A 15,556-nucleotide genomic window follows, 5' to 3' on the forward strand; every position below is an offset into this window, starting at 1 on the left:
GAGCACCCAATTTCCTTCCTTTTTGTCACATTTGAGAAGATAAACAAGTATGCGAATACACATGATTTCCCCTTCCCCATTCCCACTGTAAAAACAAAGGCCTGACAAGCAGCGTTGTCAAATGTGCATACGGTGAGCTCGTCAGTGTGTTATGCACACAAAGCAGCTGCTTCAGTATGCTCGCACTCCCTCTTGTGCATCACTGCATCACTGAGGGTGGTTTGTGTGCCTGATTGTGGCACAGTGTGCGTGTTTGTATGTACATGCGCGTGTAACGGAGGCAGCTCTCCGCAGGGCTTGCTTAACTAAGATTAATTGCACCTAATCCACTGTGCCAGGTGGAACATAGACCGTGGTGGGTGCACTCACACAAACACGCAGAGACACTCACAAATAGGCACACACATCCCATTATAGCCTTGCTGCTGAAAATTAGCCCCGCACCTCTCCTGACACTCCGGACCAGACCACAACTCGATACCACCATTTACTTCCCGACAAGTTGCACATTTATCACTGCTCCCGTCTCCCGACAGATGAATGCACGGACGGACAGAATGCCACGACGGAGCTATCTGCTCTCTCACATCCGCACCAGCTGACCTTGACAATGCATAGAAAGAATGCGTTTGTCATCTTTCCTCTGTAGAGAAGAGGACGAGGACTTAATGTCTTCGAAAGTCGTTGTTAATGTATAGCTGTAGGAACAAGTGCACTGTGGAGTTTTACTGAAATAATGGGAAAGAGAGTGTTCCAAGGTCAGCGATATATTTACTGTACTGTATAGCAGGGCGAAGTTGATGATTGGCTACAGAAATTAATGGTGACAATGATTAATTTATTGTTAATAAAGTCATCTGTAGAGTGAATTGCTTGTAAATGAAAGCCTGCACATTACCATGCTGTTGGGAAATGCTGATTGGCCTGTCAGGTTACACCTGTCCTGGTTGGCAGTGTCATTAAAATGTGTTCACGGTCAGTGTGCTGGAAATGGTGGTTTGAAAATGAAATCCAGTCTAGAGAGAACTCGGGCGTCATACTTCAACAGTAAAGTTGATTTAAAATTTTTGCTTTTTTCAGGTGAACTTTGAGTAAAATTAGGTTATTACTTCATTTATTACTTTAGGTTCATTCATGATTTAATTTCTCAGGTGCGCGCACACACACCCAGGAGATGCATCAAACTGTCCTTTTCCAGTTGTGATTGAATACCACTACAGAGGATTTTTTGACACCAGACTTAAATTAATAGGTTAATTCCTGGTTTCTTTTTTAGAGGAAGGAACACCGTTAGGGAATTGGTATTCATTAGTAAAATAATACATGGCAACAGGTTACTTTGTACTCTTGTAATTTACAGTCACACTAGTTTCCTCTATTCCCTTACAAAATAAAGCTGTTTACGAAGCAGGTGTGAAATGACTCCAAACTACATGGACTTTGCTTTTAGCTTCCTCCTTGGCTATGTTAGCTCTTATCACCCCAAAATCATGTGGCATTCCACAAGGATCTGGGTTCAGTCTCATGTTATTTTTGTGGTATATTATTATCTCATTATGTCATATTATTAGTAGTAGTTTGAAAACCTTTTTTTAATCATCTGTATGCTGACAACATTGAACTGTACCTCTCCTTTATATCTCAGCACATATAAATTAACCATTTTATTTTGTCTCACTGCAACTGGTGGCTGGATGGCAAATAACTTTATCATTCTCCAAACATCTAAGGTCTTTCCCATCCTTTTTGTCTCAAAAAGTGAACTGGAGACACTTGCTCATCCCTTCGTCTCCTCCGACTTGATCTTTTGTAATGCACTAAAACTCATGTATTCAGAACGTTTGTATGTTCTGTGTTGTTTTACCTGGTTTACTTTTACCTTGTATTTGCTCTTAAAAAAATTAATTTAAATTAAATACCCCTGTAACACTTTGTGACTGGTTTCTTGTCTTGAAGTGTGTTATATAATTAAGTTTTAGCTAGTTGCTTTTCCACCAGCAACCAGGTCACTAACATAGAACTGAATTCAGTGGATTGCCACATAGCTCTGCTTGTTGTTATCAATCACCGACCAAGCTTTCTGAGTCCAGATTGGACCAATATCCAGGTAAAATATTAAACTGGTGCATCCCTAACAGACACGCGCAGATTGACTTTTTTTTTTTTTTTGGATGAAAGACGGGCAGTCACCTTCTTTCTCTTCCCTCTGCCTATCACACTTTCTCCTTTCCTACCCTTGGTCTCCTCCCTTCACTTTTCCCCTCTGCACCTCTCGGTTACTGTCATCATGTATGTCATAATGATGGGGAGCAGTGGCCTTCATTTATCTTGTGCCTGTGTTGTGCTGCAGATAATGTATCTACGCCTCTGCTTCCTGGCCTTTTTTCCACACCCTCTCAGGCCTGTCAGATGAAGTAGACTACTCTTTCATCCACATCACCCCTGATTTTTCAACCCATTATTTATCTCTTCACACTTGTTTTCTCACCATTTATCCAAAATGGGGTTTTTGTTGTTGTTTTTTTAAAATAATTATTTGCTAATCTTGTCATTTTTAGATTTCATGTTCTTTTTGCTAAATATGCATTATTTAGATGTGACAACATATGTAGGTTGGGGAACTCACTCACAGAAAGGAAAGAGAAAAGGAAAGTTTAGTATACTTGGTTAGGTTACACACTGACCACACTGATTGGCAGTGGTTGTGAAGGACCATCATACCTGCTTAAGGACATCTGCTATATCAACCCTGGCTAAAGGCATCTCCTGTACCTGCGTGTGTCTGTGTAGTGTGCATGTGCGTGCACACATCTGGGTGTACTTGTGTTTGGATATCGCTGCCTGGAAGTGTAGATTGTTTGCCTGAGACAGACAGAAGTGGAGATTGATTTATTCCATTTGTTTTCAATCTAAGGCTGATGTAGGTAGCACATGTGTTTGCTTAGGGCAGCGCTTGTTAGCTCGAAGCCTAATTGGCATATTGTGTTGTGCCAGTGGGGAGAAAAGGAGTGTGGCCCTAATGAATTAGACTTTAGACAAAACCTAGCTATTGTCTTTAGTGGCTGTTAATTAAGCAAACTATATTTGCAGGAACTTGTGCATTTGCATTTGTCATGTTAAAGGTCCCATGCTGTTAAATTTGACTGGGCTTTACAGAATCAGAGGTGTGAAAAGTATTAACTGATTACATTCCTCCATCCTTATATTGCTTCCATTTTTGCATGCCAGGAATAATTTTTTAGCCAGTACTCCAGCAGAATTGAAATCAGCCAATAGTTGTTGAACTATAACAAATCACGAACTGACAACTAAATGGGGTTTCTGTCATTGTAGAGATGTGAACTGGGGCAAATTAATGTTATGTGGCCTATGAAGGAAGAATTGACAGTTTTGTAGAGAAACCCTGAGTTGGTTGAAGAAAGGTTGTCTAAGTTGGGGGTCTTCTGGAAGAAGAAAACTCAAACTTTCCACTCAGAGTTCTCACTAAATCTGCCTTTTAGCACATGACCCCACTGTTAAACTATACGTATTACTGTGTGACTGTTAGGGCCGCCACGATTACTCGACTAGTCACGATTACGTCGACTATCAAAATCGTCGACGACTGATTTAATAGTCGACGCATCGTTTGAAGCTTTGTAAGATCACAAAAGACGCAGGAATAAGTAGTAGGATTTAAGAGTGTAATAACGGACTGAAACAGAAGATGCCAGCTGCCGTTAAACCCCGAAGAAGAAGAAGATGCGTCCCAGAATTCATAGCGCAGCCCAGCTCAGTTTCCAACAATGGTGGCAGCTAGTTTGTTTTAATATTACTCTTATTATTCTTTCTGGGTCACAAAATTAAATGTTTAACATATTTTCAGGCGAGAATGTAGCTGTGTAAACCTCAAATATCTGCTCAGTTTATCAAGACACCACATATTTTCAAAAGCGCTCCGACGTTTTCGGAGACGTCTGTTACCCACTAGCTCGATAGCTAGCCGGGGGCAAGGCTCACTAGAGCCTGTGAGAACACCGGACTCCCGGCAAATCGTTTTCAAACCCACCGCCATCTTTCGCTACTCAGGTTAAATATATATGTCACTTAGATAACTTAAAAATGTTATTGTTTGGCTTTTTTTAGTATTTTATTTGTTCCTGAGTAAATCGGTTTGGCTGAAATTAAAGTTATAGTTTTTACACCGCTGTATAAACGTCAAGCAGACAACTGATTATCAGAAGTGTAAGATGCTCGAGAATATACTCCGGTGTCCCGTTATATTTTAGATAGCAAGGAGTTTATTAAACTTCACCGAAACAATCTGCAAATTTCATTTAAATTTAATAAACTATCTTGTCTTTATTTTTAGTTAGCACATACTTTAAACACTTAAAGCTGTAAGCTAATGATAGTTACATAAGAGCAGATGCATGCTTGTGCAGTAAGCTGTAGGTTTTACGTCCAATGGATGCATGCTCTGATTAGTCGACTAATCGCAAAAATAATCGGTGACTAGTCGACTATCAAAATAATCGTTTGTGGCAACCCTAGTGACTGTTGTTGTTTGGTTAATCTGGTAGTAAAGGGTCAGCTGTAAAGCTATAAGCACAGGTGGGTAGAATCAGTGATGAAGGAACAAGCGTGATGAAGGTTGGTATTGTGAGCTTAAAGTGCTAAAGAAACCCTGCGAACCTGGGAGATCATGAATAACTCATAAAAAAGGGCTACAGCCATTAAATTTGAGTTCCACATGGGCTTTGTGGGCTGGGAATGAATGGATAGCATTATGGATTTTGTCTCAGTTGCATCTCATGGGTACAGCATATAGACATGCACTGCATTTGATGATGGCTAATCTTATTTGTCCTTGAGAGTAACAGCATGTCCATCATTTCCTTGTTTTATTGTGGAGACATTATTTTCACTTTCTGCGCTGGTCATTTTTCATTGTTTTCCCAAATCTGGACAGGGTATGAGTGAAGAGTTTTTGGACTCTGCAGATAACCTGGAATTTTTAACAGATTTGGAGAAGGAGAGAAGTACAAACATTACTGAGTCTGTTTAGGGAATCTGAGGGAGTAGCAAGGTTAGATGAAGGGTTTGGCAAACGGGGCAGCAGCATTGCAACAACAAAGAAGAGAAGGAAGTCGGCCTAAAAACATTCAGATTATCTTTGTCCTCTGAAGTAGACGTAGTAGTGGATGCAGCGTTGTTTAGTTGCATATGGGGTTAAGTCAAGCCTGGAGTATTTATAGAATGCTTAGTGCTTGTCAGAGAGGCTTTTAAAGAGAACTGCAAAATAAATGTGTAAACACAGAGATGGTAAGAAACACTCTGTTTTTACCTTCCAAAACAGCTTGGCATCCTTGTCGCAAAGTAAATGACTGTCAGAATGGAGTGCAGAGTAAAAGTGGGTTGTCAGCTGTGTTGAATGAATGGGTCAAGAGTGTGGACTTGTTCAATTAGGGTTTGTGCTCCGGGGCCCTGAGGGTGAGGTGGGGGGGAGAAGAACAACAGCCTTCTTCACTCAGCAGTACGCTGGTAGAATACGATGTCTTTAAATTGTAAGCTAAACATTTGTTTTGTTTTCCTCGTGGCTCTAAAGTATTTATGAAATGCCAAAATGAGTGTGGTTTGCTGTCACTGTGGAGAACATATGTGGAAATAGGGGTTTTCAGTCTGTTCAGTACAATCAAAAGTGTTACACTTCATGCACGAACTGAATCTTTTTTTGTATGTGTGTGTTTTTCAAGTTTCAGCTTGAGGTGTTAATACAAATTAGAAATGCATTATATATGCATAGCTTGATATTTCTTAATATTGAAGATATTTCTTAACATATTCTTTCTTTCTCTTTAACTTTCCTTGATAAATGCACCATCTGAAAGTCATAATTTTAATTTCATTGCGGCTTCCAAATGGATTTTTCCCCCTATAACGAAAATGTATTTTTGATGGAGGTCTGATTGGCCCATTTATCCTTATTTTAAACTATTAAAATGTTCTATTCGCCAAATTCGGTAAGTAGTGGGAGGAAACTGAGGGTAAAGAAATGTCGCTCTCCCAAGCTTCAAACACTTGGCACCATTGTCTGCTACTCACCTGCTTAACTTGACGCTGGTGGATGTAAACTTTGGCGTGTGTGTGTGTGTGTGTGTGTTAAACCGCAACAGACTTTCCAGGCAAGGCCCCGTCAGCCTGTCAAGGTGGTGATTAGAATGTGTTGTGACACACAGATACGTGCAGCCTCACATTCAGAGACCCACACACGCTCACACACACACCTTGCTGCCCGCACAGAGATGTTGTGGCCTGCAGCAGCATGCAAGGTCCAACGCAGTTCACCTCTTGTGTCATTGAGTATTAGAGTATGGACTGTCTGTCTGGTTCATGGCGGAGAGACACACACACACACACACACACACACACACACACACACACACACACACACACACACACACGGTAGTGCGTTGTTGGTTATGACTCTGAATGTTCCTCCCCAAGGTAAGGAGTTTTGCTCCCTACTGATAAACACCTCCAGTCTATCATACATACATACGGCTTGTCCATCCTCAAGCTTCACGTCTCTCACCTTCCTTTTCCACACACACACACACACACACACACACACACACACACACACACACACACACACACACACACACACACACACTCTCTCTCCTTTCCAGATGTCACACTTTTACTCTCTGCATCACATCCTATTTCCTTCTCAATTTTCTGTTGAACTCACAGTTCCTCACATACTCCTTTAAACACACTTTCACTTTGTCTCTTGTCTAAATACACACACACACACACAATCAAGCAGCACTAAGGGAATGGACAGACTCATTCCCCGTCTGGCCTCAGAACCAGATTGATTGATAGGAGAGGCGGCAGGGCAGCAGAAATGAGTGAGGAATAGCAAATGGTGGGGCACGCTCCCACCTCCACGCCTTGATGATATTGTTAAATTGGCTGTTCTTGGGCTAATGCTGCTGTTATGTCCACAGAATATTACTGGCTTCCCTAGTAAAGCAACAGGGGGGGAGAAAGAAGTCCTCTTTCTGTCTCTCTTTCAAAAAGTCCATATTAACTGGAGTAGCTCTCCAGCTATTCTGGTGAAGTAGAATTTGTGTTGTTCCTTAGCACGACTAAATGTAGTCTCACCCTTGGTGGATGAAGAAAGGGAAAGGAGGGAAAAGAAAGAGCACGATCATCTATTATGTGTGTGCACCCTCAAGATAATTAATCCACATGATACTTGTGAGCCTGTAGATGATGCACGCTGCCTCTTTCATTTTGTCTATGAACTGTTGTGCTGTAAGTACTATATTGAAGGTAAAAGTAAAGTAGGCACAGTCATAGTTGAAAGAACAGAACATTATTCACGTCAGATTACTCTAGCCTTTTTTTCCTCCCTGTTTTGACATTCAGGAAGTACAAAAGCTTCTCTTTGTCGTGTATGAACCTCGAGTCCCATGATGTGTTTGTAGCTTTGACTTCTTATCTCTTTATGACTCATTTTTAGGTATAAAACAATATGTCAGTCAGTGCGTAGATCAAAAATAGGCACCGGATAATCAATTGGCCACTCAGAGTAAAAATGTTCTTTCATTATTTATTTTTCATTATGTTTTTCATTATGTTTTCCAAGCATGTACCAATCTGTCTTGCTTGTTGACTGATATTGACTATTGGCAAATAAGATGGCATTTACAGGTGTCAGCGAAGGATATTTATCTGTGCTGTCACGTCAGTTTTGCCCTTGGTAAAGGTTCAGAGAAAGTGTGATGAAGAATACTTGTGTCATAATAGAGAACAATACAAAAATAGGGAAGATATGTCCAGGTATCAGCTGATATAGATAAGTAAGCTAAATAAATATATATAGATGTAGAGAGAGATTTGTTTATCGGTGTCAGTTGATACAAAAGAACACAGAATTTCACTTTAAGTGCATACAGTTTTTTATCTCATCAATAAGTGTCAGTTTGTTACTGGTGATTATATAACTATAAAAATAATTGTTTTTAGCACCTATGTTATCAGGCAGATTGAAAGATCTCCAGAGGTTTATGACTTCCAATCAGTGTTGAGTCGACACAGCTAAGATGCCACGCAGTTTGTTTTGCTGTTTGTTGTTCTTTTTTTTTTTCCTCCACAGCTGTAATTTATGGTTTATGAACAAAGAAGGTAGTGGTCCTGTGCCATTTACAAGACTCTTGTATCTTCTATTAGATTTTTGTAGTGGATGCCTCTGCAGGCCTGCCACTGGCTGGTTGTCTCACTCGCCCCCGAATCTCACTTTAGCTCTCAGGCTAAGAGACAGTTGATTTTCTTCATGTGTCTTCTGTCTTTGTTTCTTCGTCTTTTCCTTTCTGACCTGAGTACAGCCGGTAGGAGTTTGTTTGCAAGGCGGCCTGTCTGCTTGAGTTTCGTCTGGAAGCCGAGTGTCATCCAGTCGAGTAGAGTACACGTCAGTCAGTGTGAAGTTGGTGTAAACTTTGATTAGTTTGAACACGCGGTAGTCTTTTCCCATTCACATGGTGTCATTTTAATGTTAAGAGTATTCAGTACACAGACTTAATGACATGCTGGGATAATCTGCTGGAATAAATATATTTTCATTTTTTCTCACCATCACTTGCAGTGGTGCATGCATGCATGTATTTTCAAATTATGGAAATGTAACAAACACAAAGGAAACACATTCAAATTGTGCAAAATAGAAGAGAAAAACATCCCCAAAAAGTTCAAATTAAAATTAAAGAAGGCCAATACAAAAGTATCCGCTGAATACTAATTCTACTATTTCTGCAGCATTTTTATTATTTGACTTTCACCTTTTGTGAATTGGGGGTCTTTTTGTTTGTTTTCTGGGTTGTTTTTTTTGCCCATGCCTCACATTGTTGAAGTTTTAGTGGGAAGAATTCATATTATTCCAGAACTTTTAAAAATGACAATATTCTTGAAGGAAATCTGTATATCAATCCAAATATGAATAATAATTCTGAGGAATCAGAACCACAAACCCAGTGGGTTAAAGCATTTTTACTGAGGCTCATATATGGCTGTCCCTTTGTTTCTCTGTGCCCCATTGCCTCTTTGCTGCTCAGTTTGTCCTATAAGCTACAGGGGGAAAGACACTATTGAGACGGCGTTTCTTTCGTTATGGAGGCTGCTCCACTCTTTTGAAATTCCGAGTACTTCAGATATGATTTCTTAACCTTCTAAAGATCAGTGACTTTTCACTTGAGTCTTAGATTTCTGCTCCTCTGTTAAAAAGAACCTCCCTGTAAATGCTTCTCAAGGATACTTAGACTTTTGACCAACCTTTTCATTTTAAAGAAAACGCTGAAATCCACCCTTGAATCTAAACTGTAATATCGACTGCAGAAAGACCCACGGACTTTGAAGTTGTCTTGAATGCCTTATAGATCAACTCGTTTGACAGAGATCCAAGACGAGTGATTGAGAGTGACACGTTTTAACATTCAGCAAGGCTCGATGGTGTAAAGTCACGCTTTAAACAACAGGCCGTTTTAAGTGGTGTCGCGCCAACACATGTTCAGCTCTTGCAGCTTTTGAGATGAGAGATGAGATGAGATAGCCTTTATTTGTCAGTTGCTGGTCTTTTGCCCACAACCGAGATGACAGACCTTGCCGACCGTACATACAATACACAAACATCACATTGGGGAGACAGGTCAGGCTAGGTAGCAAGGAAAAAAACATCGAAATGTGTAACACAAAAGGATAATACAGGAAATCATAGATATCAACACACCATAGCACAATAAACACAGACAAGCAACATGGGAAAGTGTTCCAGTGTGTACATCTGATCTGGGACCGCTGCAATCTTCGACTGCGCCTCCAGCTGACCCGATGTCCACATCAGAGGGGAGGTAAGCGTTGGAGGTGGCGTTGGATCCGGGGTAGGGAGGGTGATGCGTCAGTGATTGCTTATCAGTATCAGTATATGTATGTGTTTGCGTGTCCATAGTTCAGCTGAGACAGTGTCCTTCGCCCTGCCAGGCTAAGTAAACAGTCTTCCAGCCAACCCAGGTGGCCTTGTAGGGAATGGGAAGGAACAGACTCAACACAGTCGTTATCAGGGAGTTTTTGTTCGGCTCCAGCCTTGAGCCCACAGCTGGCACCGGGTAGCCGCATTATGATGGTGATTTTTCTTTTGCAACACCTCATGAGAATTTCAAAGCTGTTCTTTAACACTCCGACACTAGTCTCTCAATCTCCCGTTGGAGAACTGCGAGCTTCCCCATGATGGTATCAAACTTGCGTTCCGTGGTGTTGACATTCTTTTGCTCAGAGAGCCGATTCTGAGAACTCACGACTGCAGTCAGCTGTTCCACGATGTAATCCAACTTTCACTCAAAGGTGTTATTCTGAGCAGGCCTCTCCTTGATGTAACCCAATATACGCTCAGGGGTGTTATTCTGAGTATTCACGGCAGCTGTAAGCGTCTCCAAGGTCTTAACCATGCTGCTCTCAATGAGCCCGTTCTGAGAAGTCGCGCCTCGTCCCATCGTTTCAATCCCAGCGGGCAGCCTTGGGGGGGTTTGAACAGCCGGTTCCGCTTTCTTAATTCTCCGATAAGCCAGGGCCAAGCCAGCTCCGATCAGCAAGAACCCTGTTATCATAGATCATCATATTTTATTTATTTATTTATTTATTTTGATGACGACCTTCTTAAACCATCACTTAAGAAGATCATCACCAGTTGTTTAAATCTGCAATACAGTCATAAGGAATAGGAAATATGTGCTGAAAGCAAAGTCCCGATTGAGCTGCATATTGGACACAACAAAGATTAGAGTTGCGAACTAGGAATTGAAGGTGGTGTTGAGTTAGGGAGGAGAGATGGCCAATTGGTTTTCCTACCTCTGTTGTCAATCGCCCAGCCTTTAGCTTTTGTATCAGAGACAGATCACTTTGTACACAATTTCCCTGCTAATGATAGGGTGCTGGGCTGGTGCATGCCTCAGTGGAGCCTAAAAGGTAAGTACCCATACTGATGGGCATAGAAGTGCACAGACAGATGCTGTATTTAGGTGGCAGGCTGCCTTGAGCTCTGTGTGTCTTGGAGTCTGCTACTATCCAGCCCCCAAGCAGAGCCACTCTCCAACAGACTTATTATCCTTCCATCACCATCACTCCCTCCTTTCCTCACGCTCTTTTTTGCTTCTCCTGTTACCCTTTTCTCCCACTCTCTGTTTTAATTCTCACCTACTTCTTATTTGTCACCATTCAGTCAGAATTAAAAACTTGAATGTTATAGACACACACTTTAGAAACACACAAACACACTTGCAGATGCTACCTGAAACCTCCTCCTCCTCCTATGATATGTACCAGAATTGCTACAGTCTCCCAATTTCTCTCTCAATCTTCATGTACTGCATCTTCCTCTATTTCTCTCCTACTTTCTCATCCTCCTCCCTCTGTTTGACTCTGCTTCCTTTTGTCTCACTGACCATGTCAAACACTAAATAAAGGGGAAGATTTAAAGGATAGACTGTTACGTCCAGTTCATCAATTCATGTATGGGGCCACAAAAAGGGACTGTTCCCATCCACTGCTCCAAGCCAAATGTTAAAATTCAGTTCAAGGAGAACATTTGATTGATTATTTTCTTTGTTTTGTTGCAAGAAACAGGTTTGTGGGAGGTTTGCTTCAAGAAAACTTGAGATTAATGCAAATCAGATGGGGTCCCTTGCATCGCTTTGGATTTTAGTGATTCAGAAACCTCAGTGTTTTTAACACTCCATGAACTCTTGGAGGTCAGCTAATTACAACCAAATGAAATGTTAATATATTTTGACTTTGGCTGATCTCTGCTTTACATAACCTCAACTGCCAGGGGTCAAATTTTGACCATAAGGCAGAAGATAAAAAAAGAAGTTCACCCATTAAAAAAAAAAAAAAAAAAAAAATTGTTTTCTTCCCTGCCTTATTTTTCTTTGTGTGTTCCCTCTCATCCCACTTCCCCTCTTTAACACGTTCCCTCCATTTCAAGTGTCCTTCATTTTTCCCAGCTTTGCTCTTTTTTTCTTTCCCTTTCTGCTTTTCACCCATGCCTCTTTTCAAACCGCTCCAGTTTGTTCTTGCTAACAGCCCCAGTAGGAGAAGGATGTGCTCTACAGACTGGGGTCTAGGGGGCCACAGCTGCCCAATCACAAACTGATTTATCAACCTCCTCCAGCCAGCCTGCATAGAGATACTGTTTTGCTTGCTTGCTTTGGTTGTTACTTACAGCCAGCGAGGCAGGTTGTTTGTATTTGTGGCTGTGCATCCTTAGGATGTGTCTGCCATAATGAAATGGCTCTCCCCAAAATGCATCTTGCCTTCTCTCTGTTAGCTTAAGCCTGTCTGTGTCTCTGTCCTGCCGTTCTCTCCCCAGTACGATGTACCGTATTTTCACGACCATAAGACGCACTGTGCTAAAAGGCGCAGTCTCAGTTATGTGTGCCATTACTGTATTTAACACACACATAAGGCGCACTGGATCATAGGGCGCATACAAGTACCGTATGCGTATTTAAAAATAAAGCGGGAGCAAACCTGAGTTCGGTACCTTACTCACATTTTTATTACCAGTAATCGTCATCATCAACAACACACAAGCATACAAGTGTGCGTATTTAAAAATAAAGCAGGAGCAAAACAAAGTTTGGTACTCACATTTTTATCATCAATCAAACCCATCGAAGTCCTCATCCTCTGTGTCTGAATTGAACAGCTGCGCTAAATCTTCATCAAACATGCCAGGTTCACTTTCTTCACTGTCAGAGTCACTTTCCGTGCCGTGCGGCTCCTCGGAAATGATGCCGGCTTTTGCGAAAGCTCGAACAACAGTGCCAGCAGACATGTTAGCCCAAGCATCTACAATCCATTGGCAAATTGTGGCGTAACTCGCCCGGCGCTGGTTTCCACTCTTGGTTAAACTGTGGTCTCCATCGGTCATCCATCGCTGGATGTGTTTGTCGCCGATGTGTTTGCTGCAGTAGGAGCGGAAGATGGCCAGCTTTTCCTTATAATCCGCTGGAAGTTGCTGCGCTACCGTAGTCCTGGTCCGGATGGAAAAATGGCACCGTTTCATAAAAAGTGAAAGTGAAACTGCTTTTAGCCGAATGGTGACCGTCGAAACGCTTCTCCCGCTCGTTCTTTGCTCGATGATCGCCTTATGTCCGCGGAAACTCAGCTGCGTCTTCTTGACCTGCCGGAGCTTGTTTTCCAGCTTCCTCCACTTGCGAACCATCGATTCATTAATCTTAAATTCTCTCGCCGCTGCTCGATTTCCATGTTCCTCCGCGTAGCTGATGGCCTTCAGTTTAAACTGTGCTTCGTAAGCGTGTCTCTTTGCCATTTTCAGGGTTGTTAAAACAACGATGTCCTGCATAACGCACATACCTGTTCTTTTATACAGGTATGTGCAATAAAGTCAACGCACACACTTCACCCTTTAGCGTTCTCATGGTGTTCTCTACTACCGTATTTTCACGACCATAAGACGCACTGTGCTAAAAGGCGCAGTCTCAGTTATGTGTGCCATTACTGTATTTAACACACACATAAGGCGCACTGGATCATAGGGCGCATACAAGTACTGTATGCGTATTTAAAAATAAAGCGGGAGCAAACCTGAGTTCGGTACCTTACTCACATTTTTATTACCAGTAATCGTCATCATCAACAACACACAAGCATACAAGTGTGCGTATTTAAAAATAAAGCAGGAGCAAAACAAAGTTTGGTACTCACATTTTTATCATCAATCAAACCCATCGAAGTCCTCATCCTCTGTGTCTGAATTGAACAGCTGCGCTAAATCTTCATCAAACATGCCAGGTTCACTTTCTTCACTGTCAGAGTCACTTTCCGTGCCGTGCGGCTCCTCGGAAATGATGCCGGCTTTTGCGAAAGCTCGACCAACAGTGCCAGCAGACATGTTAGCCCAAGCATCTACAATCCATTGGCAAATTGTGGCGTAACTCGCCCGGCGCTGGTTTCCACTCTTGGTTAAACTGTGGTCTCCATCGGTCATCCATCGCTGGATGTGTTTGTCGCCGATGTGTTTGCTGCAGTAGGAGCGGAAGATGGCCAGCTTTTCCTTATAATCCGCTGGAAGTTGCTGCGCTACCGTAGTCCTGGTCCGGAGGGAAAAATGGCACCGTTTCATAAAAAGTGAAAGTGAAACTGCTTTTAGCCGAATGGTGACCGTCGAAACGCTTCTCCCGCTCGTTCTTTGCTCGATGATCGCCTTATGTCCGCGGAAACTCAGCTGCGTCTTCTTGACCTGCCGGAGCTTGTTTTCCAGCTTCCTCCACTTGCGAACCATCGATTCATTAATCTTAAATTCTCTCGCCGCTGCTCGATTTCCATGTTCCTCCGCGTAGCTGATGGCCTTCAGTTTAAACTGTGCTTCGTAAGCGTGTCTCTTTGCCATTTTCAGGGTTGTTAAAACAACGATGTCCTGCATAACGCACATACCAGTTCTTTTATACAGGTATGTGCGATAAAGTCAACGCACACACTTCACCCTTTAGCGTTCTCATGGTGTTCTCTACTACGTCCTCCTTACAACACACAGGGCGCACTGCGCTATAGAGCGCGCCGCACCTTTTGAAGAAAATCTAAGACTTTTAAGTGCGCCTTATGGTTGTGAAAATACGGTACGTCCTCCTTACAACACACAGGGCGCACTGCGCTATAGGGCGCGCCGCACTTTTTGAAGAAAATCTAAGACTTTTAAGTGCGCCTTATGGTTGTGAAAATACGGTATTAACTGACATAAGTAATGAAAGGCTGACTGGTGAACCCAGCTGATGTTTGTTTTAGAAATCTCCACCACAGCCACTTGATAACAGAAGATGAAGCTTTTGTTTTTCCTCAGTTTCATTGCATTCGTCCTTCACATCCTGGTTGCTCTTTTTCTTCACCATATTTATCATTTTTCTCACATCTCCTCTCTCCCATTACTCCCTCCCCTTGTTCATACACCATGTAGAGTTCCAGATGGAGAACAGATATTCACAGTTTCAAAAAAAAGAAGCTGATTTCAGTGAACTGATTTTTTTTCCCCTTCTTCTTTGTCCCATTTCCCTGACTTTCCCCTCCCTTCCTCTCTATTTCTTCCTCTTCCTCTGCCTCTAGTCCAGTACCAGATGGAGATGATGCGTTCTCTGCGTCACGTCAACATTGACCATCTGCATGTGGGCTGGTACCAGTCCACCTACTATGGCTCCTTTGTCAGCCGAGCGCTGCTCGACTCTCAGTTCAGCTACCAGCACGCCATTGAGGAGTCAGTAGTACTCATATATGGTGAGTAGTCCTGTACAGAACACGGCGTAAAGACAGTTTTTTTTTTTTTTAAATCATTTTGTTTACTTTTGTTTGCAAGTTAAGACCAGAAATTGGCAAAACATCAAATATATTTTACTATAGATGAACAGACAGAACATTACAAAGAATTTGAATATAAATAAAAAAGATTCATGGTATAGATGTTAAATTAAGAATTCATCAATTTAAGTATAATTTACTTATTATA

General features: G+C 41.9%; 1 protein-coding gene across 1 annotated transcript in view; it reads left to right on the plus strand.

Moving 5' to 3' along the window:
- Nucleotides 1-15,556, plus strand: part of LOC146622511 (eukaryotic translation initiation factor 3 subunit H) — a 64,787-nt gene that overhangs the window by 26,228 nt on the left and 23,003 nt on the right. The window contains exon 3 of the mRNA XM_085365191.1: nucleotides 15,160-15,327. Within this exon, the coding sequence (XP_085221317.1) occupies nucleotides 15,160-15,327 (168 nt within the window). The remainder of the gene's footprint in view (nucleotides 1-15,159; nucleotides 15,328-15,556) is intronic.

This window comes from Diplotaxodon limnothrissa, linkage group LG11 (assembly GCF_057381915.1).
Source record: "Diplotaxodon limnothrissa isolate DT_005_m linkage group LG11, D_limnothrissa_male_GT1.1, whole genome shotgun sequence".
Classification (NCBI taxonomy): domain Eukaryota; kingdom Metazoa; phylum Chordata; class Actinopteri; order Cichliformes; family Cichlidae; genus Diplotaxodon; species Diplotaxodon limnothrissa.